The sequence below is a fragment of the Lygodium microphyllum genome, chromosome 2 (assembly GCF_053477565.2).
Source record: "Lygodium microphyllum isolate KBCC chromosome 2, Lygodium_microphyllum_v1.1.10, whole genome shotgun sequence".
Lineage (NCBI taxonomy): Eukaryota > Viridiplantae > Streptophyta > Polypodiopsida > Schizaeales > Lygodiaceae > Lygodium > Lygodium microphyllum.
Genome location: NC_141136.1, coordinates 100,298,163 through 100,325,011, shown reverse-complemented (window position 1 = coordinate 100,325,011; position 26,849 = coordinate 100,298,163). Strand labels below are relative to the sequence as shown.

General features: G+C 42.2%; 1 protein-coding gene across 6 annotated transcripts; it reads left to right on the top strand.

Moving 5' to 3' along the window:
• The first annotated feature begins 630 nt into the window (after positions 1-630).
• On the top strand, positions 631-22,450 carry LOC148040081 (putative trehalose-phosphate phosphatase E). 6 transcript variants are annotated; one of them, XM_087696591.1, is made up of 12 exons: positions 631-916; positions 1,019-1,398; positions 2,004-2,144; positions 2,335-2,406; positions 9,180-9,293; positions 9,471-9,524; positions 9,789-9,890; positions 20,676-20,753; positions 20,829-20,898; positions 21,050-21,120; positions 21,238-21,330; positions 21,463-22,450. In XM_087696591.1, the coding sequence occupies exons 2-12, from the start codon at positions 1,102-1,104 to the stop codon at positions 21,517-21,519; spliced, it is 1,149 nt and encodes a 382-aa protein (XP_087552717.1). In that variant the 5' UTR covers positions 631-916; positions 1,019-1,101; the 3' UTR covers positions 21,520-22,450. The 6 variants fall into 6 exon arrangements, with proteins under 6 accessions (XP_087552717.1, XP_087552723.1, XP_087552721.1 ...); XM_087696597.1 differs by lacking the exon at positions 1,019-1,398 and having other exon boundaries at positions 631-842; positions 2,047-2,144; positions 21,463-22,449; XM_087696595.1 differs by lacking the exon at positions 1,019-1,398 and having other exon boundaries at positions 631-842; positions 21,463-22,449.
• Positions 22,451-26,849: the final 4,399 nt, after the last annotated feature.

The following is a 26,849-nucleotide window of genomic DNA, read 5'->3' as shown; positions in this document are numbered from 1 at the left end:
TTAAACTACCATCCATTTGAGGGTAATTTTGAGGTTAAGATAGAAGCAACAATTGATAGCATACATAAGGCAAGAAGCCTAAAGTAGGGAGTGATATTTTTTAAAAAAAGGAATGGAAATGCTGTGGGAAATATTATTTTTGGAAGAGAAGAAACTCGATTGACTAATAGAAAAGAATTGATCTCACTCTAAGCTACTCTTCGTTACTTTCATTTGCCAATTGGAGATCTATTGGTCAAAATACCATGCACACCATGTGTGAGAAAAACCATGAACATAAGGTTCATGTAAAGAGTCCCACCACACATTGCAATTCATATACACGGTCCCACTGTATATTGCAATTTGCAATACTCTCTTTCATTGAAGAACACAGTTTAACTAGACTTAACTGTAGGGCCTTCCTAGACTTCGACAATATATATATGTATGTATGTATATGACATATGTATATATTATATTATTTATTACAATTTAACTACATGTCTTCCTAGTTAGATCACCTAAGGCCATTGTTTAATTTAAAAATACGAATTACTTTAACGTTCTCTTTATAAAAGAAAAGAAAAGGAAGAGATAGATGCTGGAGCCTGGGACTGGTCTTTATATACCCTCTAAAGTTTACGTATACAATTGCGGAGGCACGTATAAAGTTGCCGCGCTGCAATGCGGTAGACTTTTCTCTCCTCCTCCTCACTGACATTCGGAGAGGAGCGATCTAGAGAGGCCCGAGGGAGACGGAGACACACAGACACAGAGAGAGAGAGAGAGAGACAGAGAGCGCTCTGCAAGCGTCCACCTCTCTTCCCAACGAACTCTTGAGGCCCTCCTAACAAGAACAAGTACAGCTCCTCTTCCGTTGTCCTGCAGAAGAACCAAGGTGTCACATTTTCAATAGGCTTACTGTCACAACTTTGTATGTTTACGCTCCTGTTACTTTTCTGATTCCGGTACCATCGATACAATCCACACGATCACAGATTGTTGACTTGTTAAACAAGCTTTCTGTTGGTCACAGCAACCCTTCCCTTCCTTATACAACATTTGCAAAGCATACGCAAAAACTCCTGGTCGATTGCTTACAAGAAACCCTGGATTGGCATGGCTATCAATTCTAAAGATAATGGAGTCCTTTCAGAAGCGTCGTCCATAGCAGCGTCAAGGTTCCAAAAGTCATTATTGTCCACAGCAGCTTGTAACTCTCACTTGTACAAACATCCACACACATCTGCAAGATTGCACTTTCTTCCCGGAAAGAACGAAAATGGACGAGTTAATGGATGGGTAGATGCTATGAAAGCATCCTCACCTCCTCATTCCAGGTTTATAATAGGAGATCCATTTGACAAGGGAGCAGTTGATGCAGCCATCATCGATGGGCAGTATCAGTCTTGGATGGTGAGTTTTTCATGCAGTTGATGTCTCAGGCTCGCTACACAAAAGGCAGATGGAATACCCTGCTACTAGACAGTGCAGGGTGCTCGTGTGGTTATCTAACCAGGGCAAGTCTAGAATGTGATGCTCTAGGATGCCTGACAGCACGATGGTCATCACCTTTTGTGAAGGCTGCCTCAGATTGTTACTTACTTACCTCAGAGGTACATTAGTATTTAGTTACAGAATATTCAAAGTCCTGCTACATTGCTTTGACAAGCTTGGTAAAGTGTTGTATCAACTATGATGAACACTTGATATTGCTGCTCAATGCGTGTGGGTATTCTAGTCCACTGGAATAACTATTTGTTTCTTTGCATCATTTTATTAGAGGATAGGTTCTAATTCTCAATGTTAGGCATGCAGGCCATCTGGATTGTACATTCTGACATGCACAATTTCTTCATATTTACTTAAACTGTCACATGCTTGACATACTTTGTTTGCTGGTTGGAGCATGCGTTTTGTTCCTAAAAGATGGCAGGGAGATTTGTGGTGTAATTGTAAATGTTTCTGCAGCTGTATTTTATTACTGAATTTATGCCTTATGTGTTGTATGCTGATTGTAGAAAAAACATCCATCTGCTCTGAGCGCATTTGATCGTTATGTAGAAGTGGCTGCTGGCAAGCAGATCGTGGTTTTTCTGGACTATGATGGAACATTAGCACCTATTGTTGAGGATCCTGAGAGTGCTTTCATGTCTGAAGCGGTAATTTTTGATTTTTGAGCAATCAAGGCAGTTCTAGTAGTTAAATACAAGTATAGCTTCTTTTCTCACTTAGAAAGTGTGATTTCAGAACTCTAATGTATTATTGCTTGCTTTGTAGGGAAGAAACTGGTAATGGCTATAGACTTCTCTTTTAGTGATCAATGGTTACTTTGTTTATCTTACTTGTCAGATGCGCAGTGCTGTTAGGAGTCTTGCAAATTTCTTCCCAACAGCAATCATATCTGGAAGATGCAGGGAAAAGGTAAGCCTTTTAACCTAGTGCGGTCATTGAAATTCAGCCTGAAAAGCACTTGTGACTAGCGCCATGTTCATCATAGATGCAATCAAAATCTGCAGAAAATTCACTGCCTCAGAGGAACCATGCTGATGCGTAGGATAGATCCAATAATAAACTCGTGAGGAAGTTGAGCGCTGTTAGAGAACACCAAATCAGCAGCAAATAATCTCAGTGTGCCTCTCTAACAATACTTATCTTGACAAAGCCAAATAAACAAATTGAGCACAAAGAAATAGGGCTAGTTTGCACAAGATTTTAATGCAAGTTATGAGAGAGAATAGACTTGCCAGATCCACGATCCAAAAATATGAAGTATTGGAGGATGCACCTGGATGCACCTTAGAAGCTGCCAAGTCAATGAAACAAGTCAATGGCATAGACACGCTAGAAAGACAGCAAAATACGTTGAAATGCAAATCTGCAAACAATAATGCAACCATGGAAGCAGCATTGAGACACCAAATATGCCCAAAGTGTAGAATTAGGTAGAGCGATGGACAAACCACTCCATATGAACAACTGCTTAATCTGAAATGACATAAGGGATTATACCATGTGGGGCACCCTCTAGCCTAAGAACAATCCTTAACAATTTGAACAAAGTATTAGAATTTGCCAATTCTATGGGCAGTGCCCAATGTTTTAGTTAGTGGATTTGTAGTGTGAACGCAACTACATTAATAAGTTATGTCACCACTTCTAGAGTTAGTTCTAGAGTAAAATTAATTCTAGTTGAGCTAGGGATAGATCTAACTTATTTAAGACCTATTGTACTTTCATTCTATCATTCTAGCACTATCATCTTTTAAGTGTGGAATTGCTGCCCACTCTTGCTCATTGTCTTGTGTTGACTCTCTCTCTCTCTTCCTCCATTTTCAACATTTGGTAAGTGTTTATGAGCTCACTACTAGATGATGATGAGTCTACTTTCTTGGACGAAGTTCAGCAAGATGTACATTGGATGGAGGCCATGTAAGAAGAGTTAGACTCTATTGCCACTAACTCTATATGGGATCTTGTGGATTTACCACTTGGTAAGATGGCCATAGGCACGAAATGGATTTTGGAACTCAAATGTAAGGCTAATGGCACTATTAGGAGGTACAAAACATGGTTGGTAGCAAAATACTATGCACATAAGAAGGACATAGATTATGAAGAAACCTTTGCTTCTACATCCTGTATGGGTACGATGAGATGTGTGATTGCTATGGTTGTAAATTATGGCTGGAAAGTACATTAGTTGAACACTAAGACTTACATTTTTAAATGGGGATCCACATGAGGATGTTTATGCGTCACAACCTCAAGGGTTTGTGATTAAGGAAAAAGGGCACATGGTTTGTAAGTTGCATAAGGCTCTTTATGGTCTCAAACAAGCTTCTCATTTATGGTACTCTAAAATTGATACTTATTTGGCGAGCAAAGGGTTCAACAATAGTCCAATTGCTCCCACCCTATAAATCAAGAATGAAGGGGGTAACTTGTTGATTATCATTCTTTATGTCGATGACATGTTGCTCATCGGACCTAAAAAGGATAAAATTGCAAATTTCAAGGCTGAATTGAAATATACATTTGCTATGTCAGATATGGATTGCCTATACTATTATTTGGGGATTCAGTTGATCCAAAATCAACATAGTATCATCATGCCATAGTCAGAGTATGTAGATAAGCTTTTACATAGGTTTAACATGTAAGATTACAAACCTAGGTGCACTTCCATGGAGCCGAACTTAAAGCTATCTATTCATGATGGTGAGGAGATGTTTGATGTTGTAATTTACAACCAAGCTATTGGTTGTTTTATTTATCTATGCAACACATGCCTTAACTTCATTCTGGTGCTTGCATCTTTTGAGCGTGGAACTATTGCCTACTCTTGCTCATTGTCTTGTTTTCACTCTCTTTTCCTTAATTTCCAATACAAAGTGGAGCTTGTGGACATAGGCATTTGAGAAGTCTATGCGAGTGATCACTTGCCTAGGTTAAAGATGCAGGAGTCCACGTAACATGAAAAATATTGAAAGGAAAGAAAGACGAATGCCAAGTTAAGGGAAAAGATGTCCAAGACCCAATCTTGGGAGAGAAGATACCATCTTTGTCTCCATGCTGATGGAGGCAATATTCGCCAATGCAAGAGTCAAAACACAAATCTTCAGCCCAGTTAGGATCGGTAAAATACTTGTAATGTTAATTGTAAACTAAAAGACAAAACCTAGCATGAAAGGATTAAGAAGGAAACTTGCACACTAGATGTTTCATATTGAGATGTTTTGGATGTTGTGCTAAATGAAAAATACCGCTAAGTGAGTGTAGAATTTAGTGGAAGTAAAGGGAAAAAGTAAGCATGCAGTGTAAGACTTAAAAAGGTACAACTAAGCCTAAAGGAAATGGTGTCTAACTACCTAACATTTTCAAGAATGACCTAGGATACCTAAGTAACCAGCCTATGGGAAGATAATGGCTGAACTAGTTAGAGATGCCATGAAGCATTGAATAAGGGGGAGAATCAACTAGGATCCACTGCATCAATGGAGGCTAGCCACTGAGAGACACAAATACCAAGGGGTGGAGAAACTGTGCTACCTTCTTGGAGAAGACCTCTTCTCAATTGCCTTGGAATGACACTATTGCTGAAAGGGGCTTTGGTTGGTTTGGGAATAGAGAATAGATAGCTTGGGTTGGGTAAAATACGCTTGGTTGTGGATGGTGCGATTTTGGGTGTGGGTCTAATGCACTTAGTCTTTGAGCGACAATTGTCATCTACATGGTTGGGTTTTTGACAAAAGGTACGAAACCTATTTTTTAAAGGTAAGTAATGCTAGAAGGTTCTTTGTGAGGATTGGACTTTACCACTCCCTTTTTCCTTCCTAGAAGGAGATTGAGCATTGGTATCGGAACGTGGCGTGTGTTTAGGATCATATAACTAGCCTTCCTCCTCAGATAGAGTGGTAAATAACTTGATTAAGTACTAATTATAGCAAGCATAAAATTGAAATAAACTTAAAATGCACACCACTTTGATCTTGGACATTGGACACCGGTTGGTCCCAAAATTGGTGCTTCTTGCAGTATTTCTTTATCTTATATTGCACCTGGAAGGAGTACAACGAAGATCCTTTGATCTCCTTTGCTAATCCAAGTGCCTCTTCTTATCAAAACTAACCAGCAAGCCTCCAAACCAATTTGTCCCTTGGTTTGCTTGGGCATTGGTCTTCATCCTGCTCCTCGAAAGACAAATTCAGTCCCAAATTTGATATTGACTGGCTTCTCAATTTCAACTGTTGGAATTCAAGTCCTAGGTCCACAATTTTGAGCACATATCCCAAGATGGTTGTCATACCCTAAAATTTGCTATAAATTAGGGTTTATAGCAGAGATTGACTGAAATTGCTGCCCTGCTCAAATAGCCATGGAAGTTGTTGCCTACAGTTGAGGACTACCAAAAAGACTGTGCCCTCTCTTGTGTGCTATTATATGCACCGAAAGTACCTTGGGCTTCTGTCACCCACTCTTGGAGGGCTCCAAATTGCTATCACATGGTGTAGGACTAATCTTTGGTGGCTGCAAATCACATCAGTAGCCTCTCCTTGCTCTCTAATTGTCTTCTTTTCTCTCACAATGACTGAAATAGATTCCACTAGTTCCTAAAAACGTTTTCTCCACTTGCATGGGTAAGTTTTGCCAAATGGCAGCCTTCTAATTCCATTTTTTAGCATTATCCAACTTATTAAATTTATTTTTAGAATATTAATTTCAAAAATTAATTTAACGATTATTTTAGTGTTCAAAAAATTAATTTCACTAGTTAATAATTAAATTGGCTAGTCCAATATGTCTTTCAAGTATTCTTGAGCAATTATTGACTCTTAGACTGACATTAATTAATTAACTAATTCGTAGTCTTTATTGTCACCATAGAACTGGTAGCCAACAAATTGGTCTAGGCACAAATCTGACATTGGGTACCACCTTGTACTTGTCAGACATAACTTATTACAACTTTTGCCTTTGGCACTCATTGCATCCTCGAGTTTCTTGGGTTGTTACCCTGAAATAATTGCCATGTGCATCACATGTGCTAAGAACCTTGCACATTTGATTAATAACTTAATCAAATGTTATCAGCAAGATTAAAGCATCTCAAAATTACACGTCCTCGTGACAAATCAATTAGGATGGGTGGGATAGGTTCTAAGTGGCTAGGTGATTCATGTCCACTCCTTGAGTCCTTCAAAGAAAAAAGTGACTCATAAGCATAAGAAGAGGGTTCATGTGTTTGAGGAATTCCACAGGGTGGTACAATGTGTATGAGGGGGATTCCCTATACAACATGACCAGAGGACAGAGTGATGCACTTGCATATATGGATGAGTTGGATAATATACGGGTGGCATTTCCGATAGCAAAGCACTAGGGTGCAAAGTGGTACACCTCTAAGTGTCTAATGATAGCCTAAAATCTAAATGTGCATCAAAGACAATGTTAGCTAAGACATGGTAACCCATGGTGGGTCTAGAATAGGAGCCTAGAGTAAAAGAGGAGTCTAAATGTAAAGTGAAAGGGGGAGGGAAGGGCGGGAAATGTGAAGGTGAATGTGAAGCACCAAACTCAAACTCAAAATGAAATAGAAGATAAAGGATTCCCTTGCGGAATATCTTTGATCATAGAGTTTTCTTCTAATCCATATTGGTACTAAACTGGGTCTCCTAGGTGACTTGTAGTGTCCCTACATAATTGAAGGAGTAGTACATATGTAATCAAACTCACACAAAAATGGATTGTACGAACCTGCCACCATTGGGGTTGATTGTGAAGAATTTGTATTTTGGAATGTTTCCTAAGGGATCATCTTTCTGCAACAAGCGAGAGGTGATTAGTTTGGTTAGTGAAGTTCTCCCATTGAGATGTACCTTGTGAAGGAATATGGGATGGAGAAGAGTTGGGCCTTTGTGAATGATCCCTAGAAGAAAGGTTAGTAGATGAAGTGTTGTCTCCAAAATAAGACCATAATGCCTCAACAAAGCCTCCAATAAAGGAGTAGCTTGAGAAAGCACTAGGAGATTCTGAGATGGATTGGTTTGAGCTATTGTGAATCAACACATGACGTATAGTTTAATCAAGGATAAACCAAGCAATCCACGATAGCTTTGGTAACTCTATTACAAATGCAAAAGTGCTAAACGCAAAATGCAAAAACACAAGCAAAGAAGAAAGAGAACTCTGAAGCGAATAAATGAAGGCTGTAAATGAACAAAAGAGGGTACAAGATGTTCAAAGGGAGAGCTATCTAATAGGTGGTGGCTCTTGTGGGAGTGGGTTGAGGGAGGTGTTGATGTGTCATTGACTAGAGATGGATCATGAGTGCTCTAACCACAAATTGGAGTGGAGGCTCATGAAGAAAAGTGCTGAAAGTGCAAAAATGACTTGCTGTAGATGATGATGGCAATCAACAAGCTGGGGCAAAACACAGCCTATAGGAGTTGCCAGGCCGAAGAGTGATAGCTGGAGATGACCACAGCAGTAGACTGAATAAGGAGCCTGATGGACGGAGGCCGGGAAGAACTGGAGTAACTTACAAAACAAGGGATGAGGAGAGTGGCTGGGCAGTGCCCTGTTTATAGATGTGGATCCTCCTAAAGTTTGGGTGTTTGCTTATGGACGTAGGAACTCTGGTAAAATTTGAGTTTTGGGGCTGTTTCAATGAGCTAATGAAGATTTAATGTGCAATGCATCCTTTTTAGATTAATACGTCCTACCATCAAATAAAATATCTTTTTTTTATAGATAAATCTTTGTATGGAGCCTAAATTTGTGATAAGTTCAGAATAATTAAGGCCTTTAAATTTACTTGCTCGATAGAGAGGGCATGTGTGGAGGTGTAGAGGGGGGCATACTAATACTCTCATCACAGTGAAGAGGGCCTTTCCTTGTTGGCTCCTCCTACAGTTAATCTTTTAGGATTGTGGACATGATGTGTGTTCTTGAGTTCACTATCTACATGTGGCAGCTCTTTGGGCCTCTACTGCAGAGGGGGCTCATGAGAGAAATCTTGGATGATGTGACCTTCAAGTTCATATATGCTTGTGCTTTATGCTTCTTTTACTAGGATGTGCATTGAGCACTTGACGCTCGTAGTATTGGGCAAAAGGGGTTCATACTATGAACATACTTAGGGCACTTTAGGGTTAGGGCAGTTAAGTCCTGTAAATACCCCTTGGGGCTCATTTGCATACTTTTATCATGATCATCACACTACTCAAGACCCTAGGCTGTGAGGTGAGCATGATTTCTTTTCCCTTATGCTTATTCTATGTGCTTGTATGGCTTGTGTTGTGTCATGTGTGCATTATGGATCTTAGCTGGGCCATACACTCACTGACTCAAGTACTTCACTAGTTAGTCTTGTGAAAGATATTCACAGACTGTTTTGCTGTCCTAAGATTTGAGGGATGGTATAATCTCCGTGAAAAGCTCTTCAGGGATCTTCAAGCCTGGGATGCGGATGCTCATGCACACTTTTTCATGTCCTTAGACTGATCTCATGTTGCTATGACCTGGAAACTGAAATTGTGTGAGCTTTAAACATAAGTGTTCAAGATTTTGTTATTACACTATTTTATGGAAAATGACACTTGTCTGTTGATGTCTGATGTCAGTATCTTAGCCTTGCACAGGAATTAACTTGGTTAAGATCTAGTTTACATAAGGATGACATTGATATCTTATAGGTTTTCGATTTTGTGAGATTAACTGAACTTTACTACGCTGGGAGCCATGGGATGGATATCATGGGCCCTTCTGAGAGTGGCATTGGAGTAACAGTCAACAGCTTAAAAGGGAAGGTATTCTATTTTTTGGCCTTTTCCCTGAATCAGTTTACATACCTCAAGGAAGTCAGATGTTGATAATTATAAGTTGGGATCCTTGTTGTTCAGAGTGATCAGGTTTGTTTCTCTTGAAGTATGTCTTTTGAAATAGTTGTCCGTTCTTTACTTACATTTTGGTGTCAAAATACACAGGGAAATGAAGTCTTATTCCAGCCTGCGAGTGAATTTTTACTGACTATGGACAAGGTCTTAGTCGAACCTTTTTTCTCGTTTGGATACGTTTGCTTGACATGAGTTCTTTTGAAACAGATGTTAGATCATGGCTGTTTTCTAGACTAAATTTGTGCTTTACTTTTAAAATGGATGTTGGCTGCTTACAACAAGTTTATGCTCTTAACTAGTGTGAGCATTCTAAATTTTTACTTTGTGAGTAAAATTATTGGTGCTGTAATTTCTTTTCTAAATTTTAAGTGATCATCACTCAAATTCATAGATTTCCATGTTGTTCAGGTGTTTCATGTGCTGGAAGGAATAGTTCATAAAGTTAGTGGTGCCAAGATTGAACACAACAAGTTCTGTGTTACTGTTCACTTTCGCTGTGTACTGGAGGAGGTACAGCATCTTATCTAGCCTGCTTCTTCAGGTTCAATCTGGTTATTTGATTGTCTTTTCATCTATTTTACAATCTGATGTAGAATAAGTCAGCCAGTATATGTTACTGAACAATTTATAGGTGAAAATTGTATTAAACCTCATAGCAGATGGTGTGAATTCACTCCCAATATTGTTAATGAATCAAATTCCTATGATACTTGAACACGTGCACATTAAGCTAATGAATGGTTTTGAGGTGGTCAGTTAACATAGGATGACCAAAACCACACTTGGTTCATGGAGTGTGGCCTATGGGGTACAAGATCCTCATAGGTTACTAATTTTATGGTTATCTCCACTTTACTGATGAGATGACATCAAACATGGATGTACATTGGATTCTCATAAGCTACATTGGCCTTTTGTAAAATTAATATACATTTCTTTCTTTCTTTCTTTCTTTCTGTAACTTGGAGGGGAGGGATCTGGGAAGGGCATTGATACCCATATTATTGTATGCAGATGATATAGTCCTCATCTCCAGCACATTGGAGGGATTGAAGCACCGCCTAGATGCACTACAGGCCTTCTGTCAGGACAGGGATGTCACAGTGAACCTTGAGAAAATGAAGGTTATGGTGTTTAATACCCCCACCCAATGGATTTGGCGATCAGTGTCCCCTTTCACATATGGAGAGGAGATAGTGGAGGTGGTCTAGAGATATGTTTACTTGGGGATTACATTTTCAGGGCCAAGATTCACTTTGAGGAGGGCAGCAAAGGATAGATTGATACAAGGCTATGCAGCCCGAGGGTCGATGGAGAGCCAGTGCGCATGCATGCAGTTTCAAGAGCCTTAAACAAAGCTCTATCTTTTTAACACTTTTGTCACACCAGCACTTCTATATGGGATCCCCATATGGGGATTGAGCCTCTATCATATGAGGAGAGCCACATAGGATCAGCCACTACCTAGGGGAGAGGAGATATATGAGGGATGGGAGTAGATGGAGAGACCTCTAGTATTGTTTATTTCATGGATGATTTTGAGTAAGCCCTTTGTACCACGTGGGATTGTCAGAGTAGAGATGGGAGCACCACCCATAGTGGCAGAGGCCCTTTTCTAGACTGTGACTTTCTTGCATAGGTTTTGGAGCTTGTCGAGACAGCTCGCACTAGAGTTGTTTAGACAACTAGCATTACAAGGGGATATTGAGTGTTGGTTTCCTCGGATAGAGGCATGGTTACAGTTACATGGATTACATATGGATCACCTTCCACCCCTACAATACAACTTGGATTGCCCTCACTTGGAGCTCAACCGATAGGAGTTGAACCACGTCATTAGGATGGATATTTTGCAGCTCCACACAAATAAGACATGGGTGACATCTACTAAGGATGTGGGGACAAAGTGTCAGAGTGCAGCGATGCGGAAGCGTGGGACCAAGACTGAGAGAGAGAGAACACAGAGAGGAGAGAGAAAGAGACATTGAAAGATGAAGATCTGCTGTATAAAGTGTGCTGTATACAAAGATATGCAGATATGTACACGGGCGCAGTGCGCGGGACTGCGTGTCTCCACCTCGACGATGCAACCTGCTGTCCACCTCGAAGTACGCTGCAGTCTGCACGAATCTCCAGCCTGTAATCTGCAAACAGAGATGTAATCTGCACGAATCTCCGGCCTGAAACCTGCGATCAGAAGTGAGGAAGACTGCAGAACATCGGCTATAAATAGCCAGCATAAAATCGCCCAGAATATGCAGGTCGGCTGCATAATGCAGCCGCTTGACCAGGTACAGGTCGGACTGCCACGTGGCAGTCCAACTGGTCAGTCTGACCAGTCTGCCTGTACGGACAGGATCTGACAGACATCGCTAACACCCCCTCTCAGAGCCTGGACAGGGCAGAAGCCGGAGGGATTTGGCTTGTCTCTGAAGTAGAGCCTAGGGAAGCGCCTTCGTAAACAAATCTGCAAGATTGTCCTCCGTCTTGCAGTACTCCACAGCGATGGTCTCATCCAGAAGCTTCTCTCTGATGAAGTGGTATTGGATCTCTATGTGCTTCGTCCCGGCATGGAAAACAGGATTCTGTGCCAAGGCAATGCAACTCTCATTGTCGCATTGCAGCAAAGTAGGACGAGTCTGGGGGCAGCCAAGCTCCTTCAACAATCTCCGAAGCCACACAGCCTCACATGTGGTGGAAGACGCGGCCCGATACTCCGCCTCAGTAGATGAAAGGGCTATTGTGGGCTGCTTCTTGCTACTCCATGAGATAACACCTGCACCCAAGGTAAAACAGTAACTTGTAGTAGACCGCTTGTGGTCCGCATCGCCAGCCCAATCCGAGTCGCTTCAACCTGTAAGTACAAGATTTGAACCACATGTGCCTGCTGGATAATGAATCCCTAAGTCAGATGTCCCCCTCAAATACCGAAGTATCCTTTGGGCAGCCTGCCAATGCACCGTCCGAGGTTCACTCATGAACCCCGCCAAGAGACCAACAACAAAACAAAGATCAACACGAGTGTTGAGGAGCCAAATCAATGATCCAATCAACTGACGGAAGCGGGAAGCATCCGCCATGGGAGAATCTGAACGTGAAGTGGCCTTCCAGTTCGGATCCATAGGAGTAGAAATGGTCCGACAATCCTCCATCGCAAAAGAAACCAAGAGCTCCTGTACATATCTCTGCTGAGAGATGAAAACCCCCCTCTGAGACTGATAAATCTCATGGCCCAAAAAGAAGTGGAGTAGACCCAAGTCCGTCATCTCGAACGTCTGATGTAAAGTTGCCTTCGTCTCTTTGACCTTCTGTGCATGATTACCTGTGACAATTAAATCATCAACATACAACACAAAAAGCACACAACCAGCCTCGGAAGTGTGTACATAAAGCTGCGGATCGGCCTTGGAACGCCGATATCACAACTGTGTGACTGAAGGAATGAATCAATCTTTTCGTTCCATGCACGCGGAGCCTGCTTGAGGCCATACAAGGCCTTTTTCAACCTGTAGACTTTCCCATCTGAAGATCCAAAGCCAAGAGGCTGCTCTACATTGATCTCCTCCTTTAATCACCATTGAGGAAGGCCGACTTCACATCCAACTGGTAGACAGGCCATCTCCTATGGTTAGCCAAGGCAAGAACAGCTCGAATAGTCGCCATACGAGCAGTGGGGGCAAAAGTGTCATGACAATCAATCCCTGGGTGCTGTGCAAAACCTTTAGCAACAACGCGAGCCTTGTGCTTGTCCAAAGAACCATCTCTAAGGTACTTGGTCTTGAGGGGGGCGAGGCAAGAGATACCAAGTGCCATTCCTCTCAATAGCCTCCAACTCGGCTTCCATAGCTTTCTTCCATGGTGCGGACTGTAAAGTCTCCTTCACGGAGGTGGATTCTCGATCCTGCATAACACGGGTCATCAAAAAATAGTTAGAGCAAACAAGCTCCGTAGAATGTGCCTGGTGCCTCCGTGACCGCTGCAGACCATCCTGTGGTTCCCACTCCTCAGGGACCCCCTCGATCCTTGAATCACGGAGTGTGTCACGGGCCCAACGAGGAGGAGGCCGGACCTCTCCTCGTCTCTCTCCAGTAGCTGAAGACTGTGGGATATCCACCGGTGGTAACTCCTCAGGGGTGACCGGTGGAACAGTTTACTCTGTATCGGAAACAGAATCGGAATCAAAAGGCGCTGGCTCCAAAGGAACTGTCTCGGGAGCCAAACTCTCCCCTAGATCTCCAAGAACGGGATGCTCCTCACCCGCTGCTATGGCTGGAACCTTCACGAACCGCACATCTCGACTAGTGTACACATCCCGCTTGGCGGGATCATACAAGCGATAGCCTTGGGACTGAGAGCTGTAGCCAACGAACACCTGTCTTTGGGAAGCTGCTTCAAATTTATCACGATAAGTCTTGGGAATGTGAACATAGGCATCACACCCAAAAACCCTGAAATAAGAAACATCGGGCTTGGTCCCAAAGTAAGCCTCAAAAGGTGTCATCCCATCAACGGCCGAAGTGGGGGATTGGTTAAGGATGTGGACGGCAGTAGCCATAGTCTCGGCCCACAGAAACTGAGGTGTCTTTCGGTGCTCCATCATGGTGCGCGTCATCTCGATCACACTTCGGTTCTTCCGTTCAAGAATGCCATTTTCTTGAGGAGTGTTGGTGTTAGCAAACTCCTGGTGAATGCCTTTATCTGCACAAAAACGAGCAAATTCATTAGAAACAAATTCACCATCTTTGTCGGATCGCAAGGTCTTCAATCGCTAGCCTGATCGGTTCTCCTCAAAGAGAAGCGAATCCTTGAAGTGGGAGAAAGCTTCTGACTTCAACGCCAAGAAATAGGCCCAAGTCATCCTGTTGTAGTCATCTACGATCAACATGAAGTACGAGCTTCCTCTCAAGGACTCGTTCCTCATAGGGCCACAAAGATCCGTAGATACAAGCTCCATTGGTGAAGTAGACCGCCGCGAAGCTTTGTGGGGAATCACATCCCTATGCTGTTTCCCACGAATGCAGGAGACGCATGGCTGCTGGCTCACCACTATGTCCGGCAACCCTCGAACAAGCTGTCCACGTGACGCCCTTCGAAGATAATCATAGTTGAGGTGACCAAACCGAGCATGCCATAGCTCTGATTGTGTCTGAGAGGAAAGAAGAAGAGTAGGGAGGGCGGTAGAAGACGTCAATTTGTAGATGCCGTTCTCCTCATATCCTGATGAGAGAACCTTCCTTGACCCACGATCAAGGACTCGTACCGAATCACTGTCAAACTCCACCAGAAGTCCAAGTGAACAAATCTTATGAACCGAAAGTAGATACCCTAAACCTGGCACATGCAAGACCTCAGAGGTATGGGTACCACCACGTTCATCTGGAATAAGCTGCATCTCACCCGGTCCTACAATAGACACCGAAGAGCTATCTCCAATGAGAATCTGCCCACGCGAAGGTCGCAACTGGGCAACACCAAAACTGATGAAGGAGTCATGTGCCGGGAGGCACCACTGTCAACGATCCACTCTCGAGCCTGGGGAGCTGTTATCGCTGCATCAGAAGCATTCGGTGCAGAGTCCTCAATGACAGCTAGATGAAGAAACGCAGCTGATGAGGGTGTAGCCACCGCTTCAGAATCCTTCGTGTCCTTCTTGTTGGTGTCCTTCTTGTCTTTGTCAAGGCAATCCTTCTTCCAATGGTCGGTCTTTCCACAAATATGGCATGTGGATTCTTTGTCCTTGTCCTTCTTTGACTTGTTGTCCTCCTTCTTCTTTTGGTTCTTTCCCTTCTTCTGAGAGGCTTGACCTGTCAAGGCTTCCAACTTGGAAGCATGCTGTCCCTTCAGTTGTTCCTCTTGGTCCAAGACCATAGGAACCAGCTCTTCCCACCCAAGAGTAGACTCTCGCCCCGAAGCAATAAGGGTGGAGTAGAAAGCACCGAATCGTGGTGGCAACTGGGACAAGAGTGTGATCGCCATGTCTTCGGAGGAAATCGGCTTCCCCGCATTCTGAACCTGCATCTGAAGCTGTCTAAGCTTGTTGATGTGCTCCTGCAACGAAGAAGACTTGTTCACGGACAAGGTCCGCATCTGCACCTCCAAAGAAACCCGCTTCATAAGGGTCATCTGGTTATACATCCGATCAAGCTCCAGCCATATCTCCCGAGCCATCGTCAAGTGCTCGATGTGGGCTATCACGGCTGTAGTACAAGACAGAAAAAGAAAAGAACGAATTTGGGCATTCAGTTTGTCCCAGTGAGACTGTGCCTTGGCCAACTCCGCACGAGCATCGGAAGAGAGTTTGGACTCATCTCTCATCGAGGGCCGGTCGATCTCCTCCTGTACAAGCTCCGCCAAATCGTAGACCTCAAGGATGCCAACATCATCACGTGCCAGATGCGGTAATTGTCGCCATCGAGCTTTTGATCTGCGGGAAGAGCCGGTAAGTCCATGATCGTCTGGAACTCCAAGTCAATCTCTGTAGACATCTTCACCTGTAATGCCTTCACAAACGCAAAAGTAGCCCCCTCTGATTGTGAAAACGCAGCCTGCTAGGGCTCTTTCTTCCGTGTCCCGAACCTTCTTCACCTGCCGGAGGCGATGAAAAAGCAAAACCTGCACTTGAAAGCTGAAAACTCAGCCTTCCTCCTCTTCAAACAGCAGTAAACAGCAGCAAACCCACCAACTGGACTCCTTTCCCACGCGCCCATGCTCTCTTTAGCCTTGTTCCGATGCGCAGCCCTCCCGCTCGCCCTCGAACGTTGGAAAGGCAGCCTTGTGTCGCGATGGAATCTCCTCTTTAGGTTGGTTCTTCACTCAGTCAGCCCTTCTTCACTGCTTTGATACCATGTCAGAGTGTAGCAATGCAGAAGCGTGGGACCAAGACTGAGAGAGAGAGAATGCAGAGAGGAGAGAGAGAGAGTGGAAGATGAAGATCTGCTGTATAAAGTGTGCTGTATACAAAGATATGCAGATATGTACACGGGTGCAGTGCGTGGGACTGCGTGTCTCCACCTCGACGATGCAACCTGCTGTCCACCTCGAAGTACGCTGCAGTCTGCACGAATCTCCAGCCTGTAATCTGCAAACAGAGATGTAATCTGCACGAATCTCCATCCTGAAACCTGCGATCAGAAGTGAGGAAGACTGCAAAACATCGGCTATAAATAGCCAGCATAAAATCGCCCAGAATATGCAGGTCGTGACTGACCAGGTACAGGTCGGACTGCCACGTGGCAGTCCGACTGGTCAGTCCGACCAGTCTGCCTGTACGGACAGAATCTGATAGACATCGCTAACACAAAGATGGCTTTCTAATGAAAACTTCTTCTACACATATCTCACAGTGGCTTTGTTACCCATTTGAGATACACGGATGCACATTTGTCTCATGGTTTATGATGCATCATTGAACAACTCCATGCATCCTCACACTAGCTATGGATTGAGACACGTAGATATGGCACAGACTTCCCCCCTGGAGGACAAGATTTGCTAGCTCTATCAGGTCGAGCTAGAGATAGAGGAGCACTACATATGCAGATTTTTGGATCAAAGATGTCTCGAGCTCTTCTTAGTGGAGCTATGCTGACATAGAGAGTACCTCTTACGAACTTAGGGACAAGCACATGGAGACACACTAGTGTACACTCATAAAGTTCTACAGAGCTATGATCAACCCCTCTACCACATTGCCCCCATCAAACTGATTAGTGGCCCCACCCCAGGGAGTCACCCTAGACACAACCACTGAGAGATGTAGAGCTCGCCGTCCATGCCCAGCCGATCCACACCCCAATATAGGAGGCATCATTTGCATATACAAAGGATACTACATTGTCATTGGGGGAATCTACCTCGCTGCTTCAGCCTCTCTATGGTAGATAGACCCATGAGAGAGATCTTGGGATGAGAGTATTCTGAGAGTAGTTCCACATTGTATTTGGTTTTGACATTATTTTGTATTCATCAGCTATGTATTTTTCATTCTCCATTTAGTTAGTCATCAGATTAGATGATAGCTATTTTGGGACTTTTAGATGTAACATTTTGGTCTCATAGACCGATTCGGCCTTTTGTAGACATTAACCTCTGTTGAGCTAAAATATGCATTACTTGCTGATTAGCCTCTTAAATAGCCCCAAAACACACTAAAAATGCTATTTTAGAGTAAAACCCTAAAACGGGGAGCGATTCGAGAGAGTTCAGTGGAAACCCTAAAACGGGGAGCGGTTCGAGAAAGTTTAGTAGAAACTCTAATTTTTGGGGCGCCCTTCCACATCTATAAATAGACAGGCTGCCCCCATTTAGCCATCATCCTTGTTTTGCAGGTTACACCAGCCCCTCTGCTGCTGTTGGTGTCCAGTTTCCAGCCTGCAGCCTGCCTCCATCTGCTGTCCAACCATCATTGACTGCAGCCACATCATCTTTAGCCTGTCCATTGCTGTAGGCGACAGCTCTCAGCTGCTGGCGACCGCTCCAAACTGTCCCAGACTGCTGTTCAGTCTGCTGTCCATCATCTCCAAGGTTAGCCAGCCTGCGTTTTCAGCATTGCAGGCCCTGACACTCTCAGACATTGTTTCACCTTGCTGTTTACGGCAGACTGTGCACAGTTTTTCCAGCCCCCGATCGGCGGTACATTGCTGCGTTTACCAATTTCCAGCCTCCAGACTGCTGCGTTTTGGTGACCAGCCTGCTGCCATTCACTATTCAGCACTCCTACACTCTGACTGGTGGTCACAGACTTGGGATCCGTCTTCGGTGGATGTCACACTCCGACATTGCTTTGCCCTTGAGCACACTGTACACTCTTACATTCATTTACAGCATTCATTCACTTCAGAGTTGTGTTCTCTCTCTCCCTTCTTCTGTTTGTGTTTGAGTTTTTGTGTTTGATTTTTGAGTTTTGCGTTTAGGGTTTGAGTTTTGCCCTCTGTGTCTGTGTCTGTGTCGTGTTTCTGTCGTGGTTGTACACTCTGTGTGTCCTCAATGCAAACCCTAGCAGTCTTCTTAACAACCTCTGTGTGTGTGTGTGTGGACCAAGATTGCCATGTCTCATGTGTGGGAAGATGTGTTTTTTTTTTTTTTTTCCAGGGTGGGGTGGGGGGGAGTTGCAACTCCCCTTCCCTATTCTCCTCCACTTGCCCATACTTCCTCTCTCCTTGCTAAAAGCAGTAAATGTGGAGAAACGGTACTTTTTGTTGGGAGAAACAATGTATAGCAAACACTACGACAAAGAAAACTCAAAACACGGATGAAGAATGAAGAATAATGAATACTAAATCATGCTGATACAATGGAGTAGAACTCGGAGATGACTGCACTATTGTGGCTAATTAGAGGGCAATACCTGGAAAGGGTTCACATTGTGAAGGGAGCAAAATGCAATCCTTTGGGTAGAGTTGTTGATGATGAGGAAAAGAGCCGCTCTATGGAGGGAGCAAAACGTAGTCTTCCAGGCAGTGAAATGTTGGAGTAGACACTGGAAGATGAAAGACAGCAGTAAGGGAGTGAAATGCTGTCCTTGGGAGCTATTGGAGACGCTGAAATCTCTCCAAGATAATGGCTGCTGTCAAGGTGACTGTTGGGTAGCCAATTGGAGAAGAACACACAAGAATGTTAGGGAAGATCTCTCTTGTGAGTGGTTGCAGATAGGCCACTGTTGGGCAACCTTCAAGAACGAAGAAAACACAAAAACGCAGGTATCTACTGTAGGGCTGATAGAAAGGGTTTAACCTGTTGCAGATGACTTGAATTTGGTCCAAATGTAACCTCCATAAAGTGGTTGATGGCTGGGAATTGTGCATGAGTGCTAGGGTGGCAGCAGAAGCTGGAAATGAACAATAATCATGAAGATGATCTGCTGTACCAGTCTAGGGAGGAGTGAAACCAGCAAACATTGTACACAGTAGTGAAGAGTGCTAAGGACAGAAGGAGTTGATGAAAAATGAAAGTGAGATGTAAATTGATGAATGCCCATTCCCTATTTATAGGCACATGAGTCACTAAACCATCTAGGGTGGTGCCCCGACTCTCTTGGATGGCACCTAGTGCTAGATAAAGTTTTTAAAGGATTAATCCAAAACTGAAGGGATTAAAATACTTTTTTTTTTTTGAAAAATGAGTGCCCCTTTTCCCTTGCCCTTAAAAAAAAAGGAAATTGCATAAGCAATGGGGATACATTGAATGGTAATGTAGAAACATTACATCCAGCCATGCATCTGCTTTGGCATTAAAGACCCCCACTTATGTTGGATCTTTGATTCGACCTATAAGCACGAGGCAGCACACAAATAGATTAGGGAGCTTTGGCCTAGAGATTGGGACCAAGTAGTAGAGATTGCAGATGAGGTGGCATGGATTTTTAGAGAGTTGAGCAGGATCTGCTAGAAGGATGCTCTTTGTGCGAGGCAACAATCTAGGGAACTTTTTGTTCGCAGTTAATCAGCCAAGGACATCGTTTACTAAATGAGGCATAGATGCATGACATGATCTTTGTCACTGATGCTAGTTCGTGTGGAATGGTGGGGCTGGATACCGTGCCCAGCTTACAGGTTTTTGAGCCTTAGCAGTGCTATTGAAGTTATAGGAGCTTATTGGGAGCCTTACAAGGTGGCACATTTGGAAATACTGTTACCAACAGATTTGGTCATCCATTATCTATTCCCTCAAGGGCTGTGGGAGCAGCTCCAAGGGGACTCTTGGCATTGACAAGAGCTTTGACAACTGTTCGTTCATAACTACAGTTACCATAGGCTGTTTTGCACACTATAAGATGGTAACCCTCAGTGGTTGCCCCCGGCCTTTCAAAGACAACCACCCACCTCAAACCTCCAAAAGAACACCCACAAAACCTTACCTTCTTCCTCCCAGTTTCCCCTAGATTTGGTTTACATATAGCCCAGTGAGACTGACGAACGCTTGTACTTTTTCTTTAAGGAGAAAATCAAAGTCTATTAATGAAACCTTGGAGAAATCCTCATTAGGTTAAAAAAATTCCAAAGTACAAAGCAGGCCCTGCAAAGAGCAACCAAATACTAAATACAATGAGCACACGCACTTGTTTTTCTTCTGAGTAATATTAGTAGCCACATTTTCTTTTGCCAAAAAAGAAAGAAAGAAATAAACAGAAGTCTGTTTTTTTTGTCTTTTTTCTTTTTTTGGTTGGTGGGGTGGTTGGGGGTCTGGTCGTGGTGGGTGGGGAAGGGAGAAATGGGACACCACTGTATACGCATGAGAGAAACGGAGAGATGATATGCATATCGCATTGACCTTGAAGGAACTGATTTGTTATTGCAGGATTGGACTGACCTTGCAGAGGAAGTCCAGAATGCTGTCAAGTCCTTTCCTGATCTGTGCCTGACGCAAGGTCGAAAGGTAAACGAAAACAAGTTGCTTGCTGTTGAATTTGTCAGAAAATTTGCTTCCTAACACATCGGGTACATTGCATAGGTTTTGGAGATCCGACCTGTGATAGCTTGGGATAAAGGCAAAGCTCTAGAGTTTATACTTGAAGTTCTTGGTAAGATGTTTGCCAGTGTGTGAATTTACATGCACAAACAAAACATTCAATATGTTCAACCATTGCAGACTTTACAATATCGTACATATTTGTTTAGATCGGTGTTGACATTGATCCCATGTATATATATGCCTGGCATTTACAATTTCAGGCTTGTCAGATCGTGTGGACATTTTTCCTATTTATATTGGGGATGATCGAACAGACGAGGATGCTTTCAAGGTTATCTTCAGTAATGCGATTATTTCATCTTAGCAGCTTTGTTGGCAGTGATTTCGTGTATGTAACAGAGGTGGTTGGGAAGCTTCTAATGTAGCATCAGTGTGCTAACTTTTGCAGGTGCTAAACAAACAGAAACATGGCCTTGGGATTCTTGTCTCGAATTCAGCAAAAGAAACCAATGCACAGAGTTCCTTACGTGATCCCTCCGAGGTGTGTGGAAAATCTAAAGCCTAAGGGGAATTGAATTGACGTTTTATCATAATGCTTGAGAGCCATGGGTCCCTGACAGAATCCCTTCTGTTCTGTTAACATGTTCAGCACAAACTGTGATTAATCTTGCAGGTCTTAGAGTTCCTCCTGCGCCTTGTAGATTGGAGACAAACGTTTGAGAACGTGTAATCGCACGCCATCCAATTCAGAACTGAATAAGAGAAATGGTGGGTCTGTCCTTCGGCACCTTCCCTAACTTCTGTGCTTCTTCTGCAGAGAGCTAAGTCTTCATTTAGAGAAAATGCTTGTTGTATCATCCAAGGACCCAACGGCAAGAACATGTGCACTGAGTATATTTCTTTCATTCATCAACCTGGACTAATAATCAGTCACGCCACTCAGGGGATTTTTACATGTACCTACAGCCCCCGAAGCCGTGACGTTCCTTCTAAAAAAGGAAAGCATGAGGGGCAGATTTCACTGCTCATCACTAAAAACCGAGGTTTTATATGGAGTCAATTGTCAAGATTGAAACAGAGCCTTCAAGTCTTTGAAGCGAAGGTTTTTCAGTTCTACAGTCTGGGGTTACTTGTTAATAGTACGACAAAGAAAGCCTATTTATACTGTAAGAAAAAACTGCAAATTGTGAAGGTTGAAGGTCTTTGCATAGGCTTCAAAACCAAGTTTTCTGGAAAAGTGGGGGGAGGGGGGAGTGTCTCTCCAAAAAATGAGCTTCATAGATTTGCATTCGTGGTAATACTTTTATGAGTTTAGGGTCATTGACTTGTATGTGTGTGTGCACATGCCCACACCATACTTTCGAAAGGTATAGCCGAAATTGGATCGTCATTTAACAAGTGCAAGTAAAGTTGGTTCCCTCCCTGAAGTCAAGCTTCTTATTGAATTTATGTGCCAACCGTCTCACAATGGAGAGGGAGACAAGCAGGAAGGAAGTTGTAGCTATCTTTCTAAATACCTAAAATTGGAAAGAAAAATGAGGGAACAAACCAACCCTTATACATACTCGTGTAGACATCCAAAGGCTCTTTCGAAAGGATCCTATTAGCAAGGCCATATGAAAACTACTTGTGGGAAACCTTGGGCATTTCAAATGGCTCATTGCTTTTGGTAACCCAAAGTCAAGATAGAGAGAACAATTGATGCTTAAATAGAAGTAAAGTGATGTGGTGTTCTCTCCAAAGTTTTATTTGTAGTTTGATTTTTAGTATCCTAGAGGAACATGGGGTAGAAGGCCCTAGGGAAAAAATAACTTTGAAACCCATCTATATTGCATATTGTGAATAGTAAAGTGACTCTAGGATTTATTATGGCGATGTAGAAACATCAAAGGTTTTGAATTAAAAAGATAATAGTAGGAGGGTTTATTTTGAGCTTATTTTGGAGAAATCATTTAAAGAGAACAACCAAGTGTACAATTGCCAAGCTTAACACTTTTGTATAACCTTAGGAGCACTAGGAGATGTTTTGGGAGGGGGCTGGATGCAACACTATACTTCTCATGTTGGCTTTAGAAGACAACAAAAATGTATCATCAATATAGGGGTGGGAGTTCTCAGTGTTGAGTCCGTAGAGAATGTCCACCTCGAGTTAATAGTAGTTGATGGATCCTAAGTACACCCAATGAGAGATGTAGGATTGGCTAGTGAGGATTATATGCTTATTAAGTAACTTTGGAGTGATGAATGGCATGCAATTATGACCTACACTTAGGATGACCTTGAATGAGAAAACTAGACTTACTAACTATTGGAGTAATGGATTAGTGCCTTTGGAAATATGGTAGAGAACTGCAAGTGCAATGGAAACTTGGAAGACTTATCTTACTGATCTAGATGATGCCTTATTCAAACTTTTGGTATTGATGAAATTTTCACCTTAGATAATCTTTTTCTTTGGGGTAATTGTTGACTTGCCATCCCTAGTCAGCATAACAAAGTTAAATGCTTCTCGAGATGTACATGATACAATAGGCAATTTTTCTTGAATGTTGTGATCATTGCAAGACCCTCCTACAAATTGCTCATGGTGTTCATATGGGCCAAGGATGTTAGAAGCCTTATCAAGGTTGTGATAGAAACTATGTCTTGCAACTTGGAGAGCATAAAGTGGATTTTCTTGTATGCTTCACTACTCAAAACTTGACTAATATGATGTGAACTCCTTTACCACTAAGAGAAATGCTTGCGAATGATTTATTCAATCAATAAATTTTGCCATTAACTATTGGCAATACACGTCTTCTTGACCATCAACAAGTGCTACTTTACCTTGTTAATAAGTCATGCATGACATGAGAAATAACATGATAACTAGTCTTATTGCTTGAGTTTGGCTTTTTGATGATTGTAAGGAATCGTAGGCAACATTTATGATCGATCATGTGTTGAGTCACAAGTGGATATGTCAATTATATTCTTTAAAATGCACAATTGTTTAAAATGAAACAAGAGGTGAAGTTGTTTAGGATTGATATCACATAGTATGGGGTTAGCAAGATAACACATGTACTTGATAAATGACTTTTTAAATGGCCCATAGGAAAAGCTAGGTTGAAAATATTATTGTGAACTTTTTGTAGGACACCTTTAGTTTCATGCTAGTCTTTTTTTAATTAGAATGTAGCTAATCATTAGGAGCTTTTTGGACTTTATCTTGAGCTTTGTGATGAATGCCATGTCATCAAGTCCTTGGAAAAATGGGGAACATAGTGAGCTCTATCATTCTTATATTAAAACCCTATCATATGACATGTCATTGGATAGCTTTTTTGAGTCTAAAATAAGCCTAGTAGTTGATTATCACATTATCACATGATAGCTATTCAAGAAGTAGGGACATTGGCTTTATGGGATCAGTAAGCTCAATATCTTACTTTTCCCAATCAAAATACATCATTGTGACAAGAGACTACTTCACAAAATAGGTAGAAGCTAAGGCTATGTAGAAAGATGATGCAATATAATAGCAATTAATCTCTCAGTTTGGTTGTGCTATCCAAGAAAATGACTTCTTCAACAAAGTGATTGAGCACCTTTGTTCGCTTAATCATTCATTGAAAGTACTAACCTTCCTACTCCTAGTCCAATGGTCAAGCAAGCAGAATATTTAAATAAGATTCCTATCAGCATTGATAAAAACAATCTCTATACTGAGAGATGAATGGAATAATATGCTCATACTAGCATTGTGGGCTTGTAGAATTGCTTATATGATTGCTACATGACATATCCATTTTCTAAAGACCTATAAAAAGAATGATACATATGTAGCTTCCATCACCTTATATGAGCCTTGAAAACATGACATCAATCTGTAAGAAACTTTGTAAGTTACAACAATGAGAGAGAGAGAGAGAGAGAGAGAGAGAGAGAGAGAGAGAGAGAGAGAGAGAGAGAGAGAGAGAGAGAGAGAGAGAGAGAGAGAGAGAGAGGCACGAAGGAAGCTCCTCACACCACTTTCCCTTAGATATCCTCCATCCCTTATACTCTCGTCTAACATTGAAGCTTCCTCACCCATCATCACCTCGATAATCCTCCTCTCCATATCAGAGTCCTCCTACCCTTTCGTGAGAAATCCTGTACTCCTACATCCCCTTTCCCATAACTCTCAAGAAGATCTTCCCTTCAACTTGAGGAAAGCATATGCACAAAGGCCACACTCTAGTTGAGCCATAATTTAACCTAGCCATATTATTTATCAACCTTGTCCTCATATCCTTGCAAGTCTTAGAGTTGACATATGTGTGATTTTAAGGCCGTTGAAGAGTGCAAGGAGCAAAATGTGTAACAAGTTGTAAAGCTCATGGACGACGATGACCCCAAAGTGAAGAAACATGGGAGCAGGAGACAGGAGGAAGCATGTGCAAACGACATCGCACCGAGCCAAACCCAAGTTTCTCTCCCATTGTGATACAATATATCTTAATATAATGTCACATTGTTGGGCTTAATAAACTAGTCATGTATGCAATATGGCATTTGGGTTCGGCCACCTTATAGTGCTTCATAGCTCAGTCGGTGGATTCTAAATCAACGATACCCTAGATAGGAGTTTTTGAAAGGAGCATTCTCTTTTATGATGGCATCGAATCCAAATTATTGTATGATTATTCATAGAAATTTTAGATGAACTTTGTATTGTTAAACATTTGTATCAATGAATGTAGGAACATTAGTTAGAATATATTACCATTAGGGAAATACTATAAGAAAACTAGTAGGATTCCCTACTCCTCTTTTTGCTAAGCTGATTGCTACTATCTCAAATAGTTGTTAAGGATGAAATTTGGTAGACTACAAATTGGGGCTCTTTGTGAGGATTAGATCCAAGGAGGGTTAGGCTCACAACATTACAGATTTGTAAGTATCAATTTTTTTTTAAAGGATAGAGACTTGAGTTGATCCTATCAAGTTCCTATCGAAAGAGGGAAAAGTAAAACTAGTTTTTATCTAGACTAGGGAAAGTAGAGAGAGAGAGAGAGAGAGAGAGAGAGAGAGAGAGAGAGAGAGAGAGAGAGAGAGAGAGAGAGAGAGAGAGAGAGAGAGAGAGAGAAATTATAACCTCTACTCATCCTTCACGAAAAAGCTCTCTTTATTTTTGGAATACCAAACTTTTCCTCCTTGTGCGATATAGGCTCGGGTTTTGGTTGGTGGATCAACATCCCGAAGAAAAAACTCTAAATAATAGATAGAATAGATCCCATCTAACAGTTAAGCTCGAGCAATTAGATAGAATACCATAGAGATAGAAAGGAATCACATGTACATAAAGGAATCTGCACCCCCCCCCCCCCCCACAAAAAAAAAAAAATCCACATGAAGAAAGGCTCTTCATGCCCTTGTAAATTGTGTGGACTAAATCACTTAACCTTTGAAGGAAGAATTATGTTTCAAAGGACTTCAGTAACCTTTTAACTCCAAGTATTTGAGTTAAGGGACAAAAGGTTTCTCAATGGACGGAAATCAAACTAGACTTAAAGACACTATAGCCAAAGAAAATGGAATTAAAGACATTAGAGATAGTCAAGAGAATGAAATCCCTTCCAAGGGCGAGACTAACACCGCCCATAAATTTCATGACAAATTTAACAAGCAAATGGGACCTTAGATTGGAAGCAAATTACCTAGAGCAAGATTAGAGTTGCATGGATTGCATCCCAGAGATTTTCAATGCATTGAAATGATGCACTTGAAAGGATTGTTTATGACTAAGTATTCTAATTAGGATTTCTATTAAGCTAGGTTGAGCTCTGATATACACTACACCTCCTACCAATGCTAGTGCGAGAGTCCTTCACCAATGTGCTATTCTTGTAATCTCTTCGCATAGATCATACATTTGCTGGGAGATGACAAGGGTGTTAGGAAGATGCTGGCCATAAATCCCTTAGGCATCTAACCAAGTCCAAATCTTGTGAATCTAGGATGGTTTTTTGGAAAGGATCTAGACTTGTTAGCAGAGGGCAGGTTGGTGGTATCACCTTTAGGCAAAGTCCTATA